Consider the following 16,549-nt stretch of genomic DNA (forward strand, 5'->3'; position numbering starts at 1 on the left):
ACGTCGTTTATAAAAGTTACAGTGCATGAATATTACAAGCGCACATGATCGATCGATATGCTCAATTTAACACGCGTTTTCCGGATATCCATACACAAGCTTAGCCAACACACGCACACACACGAATGCCTATGGAATGCGGCTCCTTTGCTGGGTTCGTATTTGCCGAGGAACGTGACGGCCCCAATTCCCGAATCAAACTTATAAGACTTAAAGATTTTGAAGAAATGTATTTACTTACTCCATTAACGGGACTTCACAGCTCATCACTTAGGGCTTTGCAGTATTCGCTTCCTGGCAAATCTTCCTCTATTTCTTGCTGTTTACCTGGTCACATACACCACGTGCATCTCAAATAAAATTTTAATTGATAGGCAGCACTGGTCTCATCTCTTTTCTGTCAGTGTTTCGTGCGCTGGTTGAAATGAATGAAAGACAACACATCAAGTTATGCTTAAATAAATACTTTTTAATGAAAAGCGCAACAAAGTACAGCGCTGATTTAAAAAGAAATTGCCAAAAAAACAACTGTTTAGGTTAGCAACTTCATGCTTGAGCTCGCAGGAAGAGCTACGTCGACGTCATCAGGCAGGTCGCTCTCAGGAGTTGAGTTTCGCAGCACTGCCGTCATGGGTCGCACACTTGTGTGGAGCCGACGAGCATGTTCCTATAGATGGGTGCAGAGGGCTTCATCCCATCGCCAAAGGGGGGGGGCCTGCCTGCCAACCGTGCTTGGGCTGGTGTCGGCGTGCGTGGGTGGCACAGTGCGTTCAGGTGCAAGCAGCACGGGGATGTAGCAGCTTGCAGTTAAAATTCTACGTTGTGGGTGTTACATGTGCACTGTGCCTCGGGGGCAGGCGGCCGCGCGCTTTGGCGATGGGGCTTAACCTCAGCAACCACCCTGCTTGGTGCTGGCCCCGGACCGTTTGCTCACAGTCAACGTTGTGAAGAGCTGCACCAAGATGCAAAAACATGGCTTAAAGTTAGGCAAGGTGCAAACACCACATACATGCACGTGCAACCCAACACTGTGTATAATATAGCTTTTCCAAAATGTTTCTTTTTCGCTGATGTTTTGCACACAGTGTCCCACTGAGAACAATGAAAAACAAAACGCTTCGAGAAAGACAGTTTTTCTACCAATATACATAAAAGTCTTCAATAATATCCTCTCAATGCACGACGGCAAAGCAAATGTGAACTACAAAATAATGTGCACAAATGCTCAAACTCAGCAGTAGGCAGTGAGATGAGACGCACATGACTCAATCTTGGCGAGAAAAGCACAAGAAGCAGTTGCACAGACCATTATAATTTGCCCTTGATGATACTCAAATAAACCAAGAATGAGTACAGCTCGGGACAGTTAAAGGTTGATGACCATAGGAAAAAAAATTACAGATTCAAACTGAGCAAATAAATAGCAGCACAAAACAATGTTTAAATTGTTATTATAGGGACCAAGGCTAGGTCTGCTATAAAACACGTGAACTGGCGAGTGAAAGACAAAGAACCGACCAGGCTGAAGGCAGGACAGAAACTTTTTTTTTATTCCCCCGGACTTGTCGCACAAGGAGCCAGCACCGGAGTGCAACAAGTATAAAAGGCGGCCGCCGAAGACAACAACGGCCGCTATTGGCCGCAAGACCGAGCAGAGTTGCCACTTGGCAGACACTTGCTGAACTACGATGGTATGAATGGCGCATCGCATGGTCTGCTAGCTGCTACTTGTTTACGTGTGCACGTACGGTGCACATTCCCTTTAAAGTCCGTTTGTTCCGTGCTTGTATCGCAGTCGTAAGTGGTGGTATGCATTTTCTTACGATGTCGATTCATTAAGCTTGGTGCTGTAGCCTTTGCGCTGCAATAAAATTAATAACTGCACGTGTCAAGCATGGGTGCTGTGCGATCGTTGCGCCCTCCGTCCATTTCACTCATTGAGATTTAAGCCCTTCACAAAACACATCTGGTGTCATTTAAAATAAATGAAGTGGTCGCTGCAATACAAGAACGCAGCCCTTTAGCGATTCAATTCATCGAAGCGATGTGTTGATTATTCCGCAATCCTTGTGATGCCACGAAACATGGAACGAGGTGGCACGAGATCACTCAGCAGTAGGAAACAACATGTTAAGCGCTCATATGATGTCGCTAGATAGAACTAATCTTAGGCATATAATTGCATGACTGGGTGGTTACGCGACCATCCTTAGCTGTTTCTTGAGATGCCCTTCTAGTAAATGTTAATGCACTCGTTCAATCAGTGGGAAGCCTGATTCCGCCGATTCCACTGCTCGTGCACCGTCAGCGTGCCGGGCGTGTCCTCGTCATATTTTGTGACCGGACCATTGTGGCACGTACTAGTGCGCTACAGTTATAGAAGAAGGCCAAACACACTTGCCAGCACAAAGACAATCTTGAAGGAATCTTGTATGCTCGGTCATCACCACTCCAACAATGGCTCTTGAAGTTTCCCCTTCGGCTTCAAGGCAATACCCCCGTACTGCTGTGAAGCAGCACTGGAAGACAACTTTAGGCGGAGGGGAGAGGGGGCTGACCAACTTGCTCACCCTTCCACTTCCCACTTAATTTTGGATGGCTACCACTATAGATAATCATTCAAGCAATTTTTTAGCAGCCATGTGACCACCCCCTGACCTTGTCGTGCCCCATAGTTACCATGTGTTCCGAATGCCCTTATGCACTTTGCACTGGCTTACAGCAAACACGCCCACACACTATTTTCAGAGCACAGTGTGCAAAGCACACTTGCACAAATGTTAAACATGAAGACATTGTGCGACCCACTTATAAAACAATGAGCACTTTATGAATGAGCAGTAAACTCTAGGAATTTAGAAGCAAGGCCAGGCCCACAACAAGACATGAGGTACTTAACCCACCTCAGCACACGTAGGGTGAATTCCAATGGTGGCATCCAAGTCTGCCTTTGTGGCGTTTAGCTTCATAGCAGTAGCAAAGCCCTGAGTCACCTCGCCAGCGTTGGGCCCCAGGTAGTGGAAGCCAAGAATGCGATTCTGAAAGGAGACGCCGCAGAACATCACTAAGGAGGTTGTTGTCCAGCGCGTTACACTTATGAATTTCCCTGGAGACATGGCTGTTAGTGCCACTGGACTGAGATGATCGGAAAACAACTTGTGTAGGAGAAGAGACTGCAATGTTCATGCTATGTTCACGCTTGTGAACAACTACAATGATCCATCATCTGGAGTGAAGGGTTATGCTGCATGAACATTCAGCAACTTATTATACAAGTCATTTCCACATCAAAGGCTTGAACAATATCCTAGGGTTCTAGTATTTACCTTGACCAAACTGATACACACTATCAGGTCCAGAGGCGTACAGGCCATGGAGGTCTACATCCCCCTTCCTCCGCAACTGCAACATGAATTTGCTCCTGACTTGACTCCAACAATAATTTCTGGTAATGTCAGTGGAACAAACGGTACGTACAAACGTAATGTTGTCTCAATTATTCTAATCAGTACACTTCTTCCTACTGTTACTGCATAAATCTATTGATGCAGTTTGATAAACAGGCTGACGTAAGCAAACATCTGCATTTGAATTTCGATAAGAATTATGTACTTCTGGAAGAAGACGACTATCGTTTGCTCCCGCTCAGCCATGGCTGCGGCCATAGGAACTAAACTTTGGCCAGACTGCTCATCGGTGTTTTAGTCATCAGGCAGCTAGCCTCGAACCATGTGAAACCATGGTCCGATAAAGTGCACGCTTGCCAGTGTGCACTCACTCCTGGCCGCTCCCGGCTAGATGCCTTGGCATACTTGGCTTTGTAGCTACTGACAGTGCTTCAATATGCACAAGTTGGATGTGGCTACAATCCATCGGTCAAGGTGGTGCAGGACAAAGTTGGTCCACATCACGTAGCATGGCAAGACTGGAGCACGCACTCAAGCTCTCTTGTGCACAAAGCGATCACAGTGCATGCACGCTACAGTTGCATGCAGCAGCGGTCTGATATGTAGCCGCAGGGTACTGCGACGAATCCGCTAGCTGAGCGTGCTGCAGTTGTAGACACCAAAACTGGGAACAGTGGCGTCGACGTGAATGTCCAAAATCATATTTGAACTGTGTGCCACGTGACTTTCAGTAGGCAAGGCATTGTGGGCACACCCCGCTCCACCGTAACCACCACAGTGCAGGAAATTACTAGAATGAAAAGTCTAAACACATATTCAAATTATTAACAAAAATTTATTAAGTAACCTTCTAATTAATTGTTTTACTGCACATATTGCAACTTACAAATCGTACTCAGCGAGCTTGCAAGGCGTACCCACTTGGAATTAATTTCTAGAATGACACCAGTTTGGCGATATGGGCCATCAAACTCGGCGTAACAATGCACTGTTGTTCCACTTACTATTTTGACGAAATACTCTTTTATGCATTGAAGCACGAAATTAACTGGAACACCCAAGTATTTCATCCCACACTTTGGGAAATAATACCTCGAAACTGGTGTCTTCCTGCAAAAAAATTTCCAGTGGACAGGTCTTGCAAGCTCCCTGGCTACAATTTGTAAATTGCAACATGTGCCATAAAGTAATTAATTAAGAAGTTAATTGGCAATATTTTGTTGGCAAGTTAACATGTTTTATTTCTCGTGCTAGTAATGTTTGCCTCTCTGAAAAATCTAGCTCATGGACAAGAATTGTGCTATCTGCTAGAGGCAACTTTTAAAATTTGTGTAGAACTCAAAAATGTTCACCCTATAGTATGTCACATACCCTCTTAATGCTGTTAGAAATGTTAAGAATAAAAAAGTGAATTTAGCAGCTAGTTTGTCCAGTGGTTTGAGCATATAGACACTTTCTGTATTGACTAGGCTTCTCTAGTTTTGATTCAGAGGAGGCACTGGCAACATATCAAAGCAAAAACATTGCTCTTTCTGCTCAAACCGGGGACTGAATTAGCATGAGATCATGCTGGTGGAGTCCAAATTTTCGAACGCGCTGTAAAGTGCCCGGAATTTCAATCATTCTTATTATGGCCATCTATGGGGCAGGCAGTGGTACCGCCAAGCTGTCCAAACTGCATGTGATATGCATTACTAAATATCTATCAAATTTTTCCTTGTCTGAATTTTTGCCACTGCTTTATAAGGTTAGCTTTCTGTGTAGAATACAGGTGTCACAAAATAAAAATTTGGTTATGGCTTTTTGAAGGGGAAAGAAAAATAGCAAAACGAACCATTATAGAGGCTGTTCCATTTAACCATCAATTCCATTCAGGCAATTTCCATTTACAAATGTTCTACTTGATTCATGTATGCTTTCTGTGTAATATGCGTACCATGCTCATCATTCTTTTGCCTTGTATGATGAAAAGCCCGAATTTGACTGTTGTGTCTCCGTGCGAGTATTCTGTCATCAGTGTATTTTCTTCATCTCAATGCTTGTTCATCTTGGACCACATCGCAGCCTGATGTACATGTCCAGAACTAATTATATATGCATATCTGTCGGGACTCGGTATAGTGCGTGGTGCAACTGCCCTTGCCTTTTCTTTCTAATGTTTCTACATGTCTGAGACTACATGTGAACTTATTCTATTACCAAACTATGCTCTAGATTTCCTGCACCTGAGGTGTTACTTCTTATTTTACAATATCTTTCTTATTACTGTCACGGGAAAAGGAATAGCTGTAACACTTACAAGTGACTAAATCTTTTCAAATCAAGAATAGGTGCCAAATGCAACAAATGCATGATTAACCCTTTGTCGGTCATAGGGACATATATGTCCCACCCGCAACCACGAGCGAAAACTGCCTCGAGTGCTCAGTGGGAAATACGTAGACCCGCAGAAACTGGTGGCGCCATCATGCAGAAGATAGAGCAACTATAAACTTAACTTTTTATTTGAATCGGTAGGTGGCATTAGTAGCTCTTGTTTTTCTACTGCCTTGTTTTTTTCGGTGCCGTCGCTGCTGAAGTGCGCGAGTTTGGTTGCTCCATTACCACAAAAGTGATGTCCGGTAAGTGCAAAAACTACATCTTGCACTCCTGTAATGCACTTAGATCAATTGTATGCAGGTTTGACGTGAGAGTGAGCAATGTTTTTCATCTACCGGCAAATATTCCGAATGTAGTGGTTGGAGGTTAGGCCTAGGAAGCCCCTTTGAGATTTGATTTTCATACCCAGACATTTTCAGAGACGTTTCACTTCGCTTTTGCTATTCGCATTCATATTTTCTGCTCCTATATACCACCAAAACCCTGAAATAAATCGACAGAGCGGGTTGCAGAAGTATTATCCACATGTAACCATGGGGCTTGCATAAAGTGTTGCCTGTCGTTTTTGCAGGAAAGAGGAATCTGACTCCAGAAGAGGCTCTTGATCTTTACTTCAGCCTTCCGGACCTTGAAAGTGCTAGCGAAGATGACTGTGAAGAAGAATCTTGTGAAGAGCTGCCTTGTGATCTTCAAAGTGAAAATGACAGCGAAAGTGATGAAGTTGAGCTTGCAGTTCCTACTGTAAAACGTAAGAAAAAAGCGCGAAGAGTGTATACTGGCAAGCAGAAGAAAAGGCGTTGCAAATCAACTGTAGACTCGTCAGCTGCTGCAGATGATTCTGACACGGAAGATGAGTGGGAGACGACACCAGCAGACGTTGTGATGCCGAGGGACACTGATCCGACGTTTTCTGCGAAGCTGTCGTCAGAGAGCACGGCATTGAATGCCTTCGAGCTTTTCTTCACCGATGAAGTCGTGAATCACATAGTTGATCACACAAATCTTTACGCCACCCAGGAAGGTACACGGGGCTGGCTACCGCTCACTGCCGAGGAACTAAAGTCCTATTTTGGCATGCTGGTACTCATGAGTGCTAATCCTATGCACCAAGTGCATCTGTATTGGAGTTCTGATAGCCTATTCTTCGTGAAAGAAATCGCTGCGGTCATGACGCACAAGAGATTTCAACAAATCACAAACAATTTACACTTGAACGACAACACGCAGATGCCAAAGAAAGGTTCGAAAGAGTATGACCGCTGCTTCAAAGTTCGCCCGCTCATCAAGATGATGAATGAAAATTTTTGTAATGAGTACACGCCTTCATCTCGTCTTGCAGTGGACGAAAGTATGATCTTATTCAAAGGAAGGTCATCTATGAAACAGTATATGCCTATGAAACCCAAAATCAAGTTATCGCCAAGTTATCGGTGGGACAGGTGTTGTCCCGCCCATATTTTCGAGAATATTCTTTTATAAGCAATAATAAATTTTTTTCTGGGTCCTACATGCGTTACAATTTATTTAAGAACATTTAAGTAGATTTCTCGCGCCTCATAAAGGGTTAAACATGTGGGGCGCATGGAGGCGCCAAGTTCAGATGCTGTACCAAACTTCAAACTCACGTTTTCAGGGATCAGGCAGACAATCTTCAGGTAACCTGCATCCGTTCCACGTTTTGGAAGAGTCCACTCCAGTGGCGTGAAGCTTGTATGGAAAACCTGCACCAGGGTTTAGCAGGAAGAGATGTTGTACTTGCCTACGGATTTGCCAAGGCTTAGACGACAAACACAGTAAAACTGCTTACTTTACTTTAATTTTAACTTGGGCAAAAAAAAAAGAAGAAGGGGTTTTTGCCAAGAAGACTTCGCCTTTGTACAAAGTCCTGTTGTCAGAACATTGGCTCTAGGCTGAGACTTCCTTTGTTCGGCCACTGCCGGTCCCTCCTAGTTCAGTGCTAACTAATGTCAAGGACGTCCACGCCTGAACACTGCTAAAAAATTCTTGATTCTCTAGGTTCTAACAAAGACTGCCTTGAAATTGCCTCAGATGTTACACGTATCCATCGCGTGAAGAAAAAAAGAAACGAAGAACCCCTCGATATTTTTGTTTCTCTGACTTTAGTACGATATGCAAGCATAAGAGTATTCAAAGTACCACTGTGCTCTGTTCCACATATGATACTGTGCCTGTACCTCAATGCTTTCCGCTCCAAACTTGGCATTGGCGTCCTCCTCCGAGTATCCGATGCAGCCATACTCGATGGGTGTAAACACAGTAGTAGGCACGTTGGTGTAGTCACACTGCACAGGTTAATGAAGAGGATGCGGAATACGAAATGTCCCTTGGATCAAGACAACAAACAACTTGATGGCTCTGCAAGCAACCAGGAATTTGCAACAAGGCTTAAAAATGCATGTATCTCTTAGCAATCCGGCCCATAGAGCAGTTATCAGTTTCAGTCACAATTACCATTCTGAACAAATTGTTCAATAGATAGCAAATTGATTCTCTGCCTCGGTACGAGTTACTGAATCATTAGGAGGGTAATAAACACGGCGGACTTCACTAAAAGAGACTATCCTTCATTAAAAGAGACTATTCTAACATAAACATCACACTTTTCCAATTTAAAAGGTAGCTTTAGCTTGAGCCCTCCACATATTGACATACACATGAAACACAGAAATATTCACATGGAGCAGTAGCTGGACTGATTAGATAAAAAGTACTTGCTTTCAAAAGAAAAAGTTCAATCCTAGTGCCTGTTGGGAGTAGATGCTACATTTAGACACTCAAATTTCTTTGCAAAGTGTTGAAAATTGGGGAATCTAAGAAGAACTAAATGCTCCAAGTTTATAACTAGCTCCATGCCATGAACAGTTGTTGCAGTTTGGTAGTATAGTATTCCATGAAATCATCCGCAATGCAATATTAGATTTTACACCCAGAAATTTTGCCAGTGATGATGTCAATGTCGATTTCAGCACTTGCGTGATTTAAGCAGGATAGTACAGACGTGCCTGTTATACAACTGTCAAATGCATGATGCTCAATACCCAACACTAGTGACACGAAGACAATAAGCAAAAAGTATATGCAGAAAATATAATGCATAGGAAAAATGAATAACGAGTTATTTCATGCACAAAAGGGCTTTATTGTGATGTGTCTCCACCTGCTAACAACCCAGAAGAAAATATTTCTGTGAATTACATTTTATAATCACCCTTTAGTATCACAAAATAGTAGAGTGAAATTGCTGCTGTAGATTCAAGTACTGTGGGATAGGGACAGAAGGTTAGCTCTGCCTAAAAGATGACTGACTGAAGCGCCATAGGGAAGTCTGTGATGGAGGAGCTTACCTGGACGTCGCTGCCGCCGTAAAGCCTGCGTGCCAGCAGAATGCCCGCCTGGATCGCAACAGGAGTCAGCTCGGGGCGCCCCTCGAGAACATCGCCCACAGCGTAAATGTGAGGCACATTCGTCCGCTCATTCACTGCTGGCAGCTTGCCGTTCTTGGGGTTCACGTTCACTCCAGCCTCAGCCAGGCCGAGGCTGTGCGTGCATGGCTCGCGCCCCACTGCAAACAGAACCTGCACGAGCAGTGCGAGCGCATGATGTGAACACTAGCAGTGCACATCACCAGCAGACACTGCCAGCAAGTACCACCTGCACATAATGCTAGCAATCACTAGCAGCAAGCAATGTCAGCAAGCCACACTAGCAAACACAACAAGGCACACATCACACTAAAAGGATTGTCCGCCCTTGTCACAAGCATTCTGACTACATGTAACATACATATAAGAAAATACAATTTTCCTGACCTTACTGGACCACCAGATATAGATACATGCTTTAATAAAACATGATTAGTGGTCGCGACTGGTTCATGCAGCTTATCGCCTCAAAGCAGTACTGAGACTATGAAACATATAAAAGTAGAGGGCTAAGGAGTAATTTTGGCCACACAGGTTTATCTAAAATGTAACCACAGCTTAGTACACAAGTGTTGTTGCATTTGGCATGACTGAAATGCAGCCATGCCGGCTGACAATCAAGCTTTTTGACCTCCCGCTCAGAAGTTAACGGCCATTGCCATCAGGCCATTGCAGCATGTTATGTCGGACACAGTGCTTTGCGTTAAAATGCTTGGCTCATACATTTGCTTCCAAAAAACTTGACAGTGAGAAGTGCAAATCATGCCTGAGAAAGAGAAAATACCGCAAAGGGTTGCAACAAAATACTGAGCCTAATGAGACACCTAACCAACACACACTTTGGTGTGCAAGTTTTCTAAGTGTAGGCACATTGCTGTGTGTGTGTTTGTGTGTCAGTGCTTTTATGCCTCGCTCTGTTTGCTCGCACTTAAATAAACAAAATATACCTTTCACATTCAGGCTTTCTTTTTTGCTGACTTAAACCAATTAATAGAATAGCAAACATGAAACAAAACTTACCGTGTTGAATTCCTCAACAATTTCTGTGCCATTTGCATTCGCAGTGACCCTAATTTTTCCAGGGGACCCCTCTTCAATCAGCTCCAACTAGAAGAAACATAATGAAGAGGTGAATATTGACCACTGAAGAACTTCCAAGAATATAGAAAGACCGAGAGAGAGAGAAAACAAAAAAAGTTTCATGACGACAACACAGTCTGTCTAGTGAAGAAAACATAACTTCACTATGTTCCTGTTTTCAGTGCTATTCCTGCCTGAAAAAGAATAACCAATCAGCCATGCCTCTACAATAAAAACAGGGAAATTTCTTTGAAACATATGCTTGCGACTTCCCTTACTTTTTTGCTCTGTGAACATCAAATACCATAGACGCATCTTTATTCATGAGCTCAACATTGAATTTTCAACACTCCTAAGTCCCATCCAAAAAGAATAGAAAAGAGGAAGATGCTTGCTAAATGCAGGAAAGGCCAAGTCACTGATATGGTACTTTACTTGCATTCTGACAATGCGAATACTGCCACAAGTATGCATGAATTCCCATCTTACAAATGCACTGTTCTCACTAACTGACACTTTAGACAACTCGGAGCATTGATGTATCTGCTTAGCCTTGACTCGATGATTGTCTTTAGAGTCCCCTTAGTCTGCTGGGAAACAATGGCTTCTCTCACAATCTCCAAGCTGTACCGGGGTGGGGTGTGTTCAGCATCAGCTAAACCCAGTGCATACCTGCCAATTTCCTAACGTTATGGCTCAATCTAATTCTCTACCATCTCCAACAGCATTTCTCTTGCCTCGGCACTCATTCTCTTACTCTAATAGACCATTGGTTATGGTTTCTGTGCGCTCCATAGCTCACCCAACTTTCCGCATTTTCCCCTTAATCTCTACTAGGATGTCCACCCACACATGCTCTCTAATCCTTTTACATTCCATCACTTGTCGCACCATCCTTCACTTCGTTTCAAGTTACCCTGCCATCCTTCAAAGCTTTCTTGCCTCTGTGCGTCGTCAAAATAACAGGCATGGCAAGCCAACCATGTTGAAGTAACAGAAGTTGACTGTACCAGACAAAGCAGTCTGTTTACAAATAGGAGCAGAAAGGCGAGGCCTGCCACAGTGAGACTCACTCACCTTTGTGGGGACACAGGGCCGGATGAAGCGAATGTCCTCCTTCTCCATGTACTGACCAATGCGTTCCGCCATGTCCTGATCAAACCCTCGCAGCAGGATCGAGCGCACCATGACCGTCACGTCGAGCCCTATGCCCCGGAGGAAGCCCGCACACTCCAGCGCCACGTACGACGCACCCACCACCAACGTCTTTCCGGGACAGTGGGGCAGGAAGAACAGGTCATCACTGCACATACATGCACGCACACAGGAGTTTATCGCATCCCAATGTTTGCTACCTCTCACAAATCTAACATCTGTGACCAATCCTAGCTGGGCAGATGCATGCACAGGAAGGGAGGGGAAGTAGGGGAAACGGCAACCCCTGGTTTAAGCGAGTGCACTGGTATGCTTCATGACATACGATATCCGTTAGAGCAGACAGATGACTGTGAAAGACAAGCAGCAATTCGGAACAGTGTCATACGATATGCTGAATTCTTGAGCACCAAATAGTCACACAAGCTCCACTTTCCTTCATGTCCAACCATGTGTTCCAGGGCAAACATGAAGTTTTGTGGCATTGCAACTACTAGCTCGTACGGAGCAAACCTGATGCAGCCACAACGGCACCAAAATGATGGGCACACCTACACATTCTTTGTGGCACTAGACGTTCTGTGATAAGTTTCACAGGCAATCTTTCCCAGGCATGCGTGCATGAATCTCGGGCCATATTTTTGATGGTTCATTTTCCAGGATATCTCTTTTACTGCACACTGACAGGCCAAACCCTGGAAAATTGGTGCGATGGCAGGAATGACACACCTCCCATTAGCCTTATTTTCATGCCGCACAGTAGTTGAGCAAGTTGATGAGCTGTCTCGCTGCTATGATACGCAACACTGAATGTCACATTACGCAAAAGTTGCAGTGTTCTTGAAAGTGTAAATGCATGGGCAGCCTTGTGAAACAGCCAGGCAAGGTTGGAGCAGGCACCGCAAATCATGCTCCCCGTACATCACAAGAACATGCCCCTTTCTCAAGTTACACTGACCACAAATTATGAAAATGTTTGTGCATGCCCGGAATGCATGTCGGGTAGATTCAGTCCATCACTGTACACTTGCGACCTGAAGTTTATCCTGCATCAACATTTAACTGTCTAAAGGGGCCCTGAACCAGTTTTAATCGAAGTGGAAAAATACATCTGACGTTAAAATAGGCTATTTCAGAAATACTTTACCACAAAAAGTACTTCAATGCTTTAAGTAGAAGCACAGTCGTCAACAATCAAACATACTCCTTCTTCAATGCCTTGCACTGAGAAGCCTATTGCAGAGCGGGGCATGCCCACGACACTCCGCCTACTGAACATCAATAAAGGGAAAAGCAGACATCCACCCATTCGTAGCAATTGCTACAAAGGAAACCCATACGGATTCCTTGAAAGAAGAGCCTCACAGTTGAAAAAATAGTCCTGGTCCGGGACTCGAACCCAGGACCACCTCCTTTCCGGGGCAGCCGCTCTACCATCTGAGCTAACCAGGCGGCTAGCAAATGGCAGGAAATTTGTCAACAACTCGAAGCAAAGGCAAGAGTTTGACATAATAGTTCTAAGGAAGCCCGCACCATGCAGGTTTCCACAGAACTAATTCGCCTACTGAACATCACCGTGGCATGCAGTTCAAGTTCGATTTTGAATGTTAATGTAGGTGCCACTACTTCCTATTTTGGGGCCTACGACGTGACAAATGCGGTTGTCCTCAGCAAGCCGCAAGTGAACTTAGCCAATGGACTCGTTGCGGTACCCCGTGGTGGCCATGGTATTTATGCTACATAGCAGACCACAGCCATATGCAACTGTAGTTTGTATGCGCAGCCTTTGCTTTGTGCATGAAAGGGCTTGACCGTGTGCTCGTGCTCATATACTCCAGTTGGACCATGCTATGTGGTGCCGATGGCCTTTGTCCTCCACCAGCTTGACCAACAGGTAGTACTAGCCACATCCAACTTACGCATTTTGAAGCGCTATCAAAAAGTCTGCCAAAGCATCTAACCAGGAGTGGCCACGAGTGAGCGTGCAATGGCAAGCGTGTGTAGTCTGACCTTAAGTTTTAGTTATTTATTTATTTATTTATTTACAGTACCCTCAGGGCCCAGAAGGGCATTACAGAGGGGGTGGGTACAATAATAATAAATAAAAAATACATGCTCAAACAATTATTAGTATTAAGGTGATAAATTCAAAACATAATCAGTTATTGCAGTCTTGAAAGATGATGCCTCCTCGATGCAGGCGATGGAGGGGGGAAGGCGGTTCCACTCGGCACTGGTTTTCGGCAGAAATGAGTAAGAGAAAACATTTGTGCGTCAGAAAGGAATGAACACTTTTAAACCGATGATCAGGACGCGACGACATGTATGAAGGCTCTGAAATTAAGTCTTGTTTAAGCGAGCTGTTTTGGTAAAAGATTTTTTGAAAAAGGCAGAGACGGGAAATTTTTCTTCGAATGTGCAAGTTAATAAGGCCAAGGTTTGACTTCATTAAAGAAACGCTAGATGTGCGGGAATAATTAGAAAGGATGAAACGTGCTGACCTGTTCTGAACTGACTCAATGGTATCTGCTAGTGTTTTTTGACCAGGGTCCCAGACAGATGACGCGTATTCTAGCTTCGGTCTAATTAGTGTTTTGTAGAGCAGTAACTTCAAATGGGGTGGGGCTTTTGAGAAATTCCTGCGAATGTAGGCAAGAGATCTGTTTGCATTGTTCGTGATATGTTTTGCATGGTTTGAGGCTAGTTGAGTGTTCAAAACTAGTCGAAATTAGCAAGACCCGATGGTGGCAACACTGATAAGCAGGGCGGCCAAAGTTTAATTCCTACGCGGGTGTCCACGGCTGACCTTGAGCAGACAATAGTCGGCTTCTTCCAAAAGTGCGTAATTATTATCAAACTACGAAAGCAGATTTTCACTTAGTTCAGCCTGTTTATTAAACTTCATCAATAAATACTATAGACAGTAACAGTGGGAAGAAGTGCACTGATTCAAACACCTTTCTTGATTGATGTCAGCTATTGACCAACAGCAGATGCATATGGGAATCTGCTTTATTACGAAATAAAGCAACCAGAAAAGAGTGAGGAGCAGGCTTCTATTGAAAAGAGTGTGCAAGAGAACGGTGACTTCGCGCTCCGCTTGCGAGCTCCACGCGCTGCGCACGACTGCAAAAATTGGTTGAGATGTTCACAGCAGCGTATGCTATCTGTGGACTATGTTTTTTCACCAAGCTTCAGGATTGGTTCAGAATCCCTTTATTCATAGAAGCCAAGAGGGCATAGCCCCAATCAAAAGTTGAATGTCACGGAAGCAAAAGGGTTCATCGCAACATCCCGTGGCAGCCGCGATAGACTACGCTACAGAGCACGCCACTGCTATTTTCAGAGGCCACGTACAGACGGCAGGTCAAAAATGAAGTTATTTTTCTGCCTTTTCAAGATTGGAGACATTATATAATATTATATTATATTATATATATATGTTTAATTTAACTCAAAATCAGCAATTATGTATTAATGAGAATGTTCTTGCAATTCCAAAATCAGCGAATAGCGTTGGTGCGTCCAGCTGCTTGACAACATTGCAGAAGCAAGAGCAAGCGATTTTTCACTGTCTTTGACACATGATAGCAAATTTACTGCTGCATGCAGTACAGTAACATTCGTCTCACATGTTCAGAGCCGCCTCTACAACTGATTGACAACATTTTCTTACTATTTTCAAAAAGTGTTTCAGGACTCCTTTAAGTGCTGACAAAAAATCGAAAAAAGGCATTCAAAAAATGAAATTCTTTTTTTATTGTGCGTCTGCATACTAGATTTTTTGCAGATTCGAAACAGATATGACATGGGCGTAGTAAATTCACAACTCTTGCCTGAAAATACACAAATGTAAAACGAGGAAGCGCTGGCAGTAGATTCAGTCCATCTAACTTCGTCCACTGCCGTGCAGTATCAAAACTATTGTAGTCGGAGACACCAGCGCTACTGGATGTGTCTGTATCACTGAAAACACTGCAATCGCTGTTAATACTTTCGTGCAGAAGGAAATAATGTTTGCACCTTGATGACTCCATCAAATAAGAGCCACGCTTTTGTGATGGTATTGGGAAAACGCAACTGGCTGCTGCAATCATTAAAATCTCTGCTGGACAAATGAAGACGAACGGAGTCTGTAGGCCCTCTAGCAGGCAAAGAGGGAATTCGCCAGAACGTGAAATTGTATTGGACGAGCCCGGACCATTACTAACACTTAGAAAGAGTGCCCAAACACTTTGAAATTGTAACTGAGTAACACTAACCCACAGCACTTAAAGGGTTTGGATGGATGCATCAGCAGACGAGCAAATTTAATTCTATCTATTCCCGCACTCTATTCTTGCAAGGCAAGGAGGTCTAAAAGATCTACACACATACAAAAGGAAGTCTACACACATACACATGCTTACGCATGTGTATGTGTGTATGCACGTCCTTCTGTCATTGTGTGCCTGCAACTTGTGCATACGTATCTGCATTGTGGACGTGTCCCCATAACTTTCTTGGTTTGACATGACTTCTACCTTGGGACCACGTAACAAGCCAAGTCTAACCACATCTTGTTTGTTACCAGCGGCTAGTAAAAGAAACTCGGCAATGTCAGACTAAAGCTGCAATACATACCTCGAGATTGCATACTCCCGCGCACCAGGAATGTCAGGGTAGCGTGGCCTTTCACCCATGGCTAAGAGGAAATCCCTGGATGTGATGAACTTCTCTCCGCCCTTCTTGTCAGTCAACTGAAGGAGCAAAGACCAACATTTAAGATTCATTGCTTGAAAAGAGGGGCGGGGTGCTTGGAGCAGTGACCAAAAAGGTGAATACACCATAGAAGGTAAACATTGCGGAACAGCTAAGCCAAGTACTAATTCACAAATCTTTCTGCTAATTATGTGCACGCCTAAAGTTGGAACAAGTCAAGTATACAGAGAGCTCGCAGACAAACCCACGGGCGCAAACCATAACTATACTACAATGTGCACTGTAGTTTATTGTGCATAATTACTGTTCCTTAATTTTATGAAGAAATTCTAGAGCTTTATATCAAAACTTATTCATCCTCATGGTGCCAACTGCCAGCCTCCT

The 16,549-nt window shown here is 43.9% G+C and overlaps 2 protein-coding genes across 4 annotated transcripts in view; one reads left to right on the forward strand and one right to left on the reverse strand.

Annotated features, from left to right (window-relative positions):
• Window positions 1-448: 448 nt before the first annotated feature.
• LOC126522059 (thioredoxin reductase 1, cytoplasmic-like) overlaps window positions 449-16,549 on the reverse strand; it is a 31,278-nt gene continuing 15,177 nt past the window's right edge. For all 3 annotated transcript variants that reach the window (XM_055066227.2, XM_050170841.3, XM_072288722.1), the window contains 8 exons: window positions 16,088-16,203; window positions 11,387-11,612; window positions 10,250-10,336; window positions 9,152-9,382; window positions 7,982-8,089; window positions 7,412-7,507; window positions 2,904-3,038; window positions 449-952 (listed from right to left, as the gene is read on the reverse strand). In XM_055066227.2, coding sequence (XP_054922202.1) covers window positions 890-952; window positions 2,904-3,038; window positions 7,412-7,507; window positions 7,982-8,089; window positions 9,152-9,382; window positions 10,250-10,336; window positions 11,387-11,612; window positions 16,088-16,203 — 1,062 coding nt within the window. In that variant the 3' untranslated portion in view covers window positions 449-889. The remainder of the gene's footprint in view (window positions 953-2,903; window positions 3,039-7,411; window positions 7,508-7,981; window positions 8,090-9,151; window positions 9,383-10,249; window positions 10,337-11,386; window positions 11,613-16,087; window positions 16,204-16,549) is intronic.
• Window positions 3,046-7,293, forward strand: LOC129381448 (piggyBac transposable element-derived protein 4-like). The gene is made up of 2 exons (XM_055064311.2): window positions 3,046-6,028; window positions 6,358-7,293. Exons 1-2 carry the CDS (start codon window positions 6,022-6,024, stop codon window positions 7,263-7,265), a joined length of 915 nt encoding a protein of 304 aa, XP_054920286.2. The 5' UTR covers window positions 3,046-6,021; the 3' UTR covers window positions 7,266-7,293.

This window comes from Dermacentor andersoni, chromosome 6 (genome assembly GCF_023375885.2).
Source record: "Dermacentor andersoni chromosome 6, qqDerAnde1_hic_scaffold, whole genome shotgun sequence".
NCBI classification, from domain to species: Eukaryota; Metazoa; Arthropoda; class Arachnida; order Ixodida; family Ixodidae; genus Dermacentor; species Dermacentor andersoni.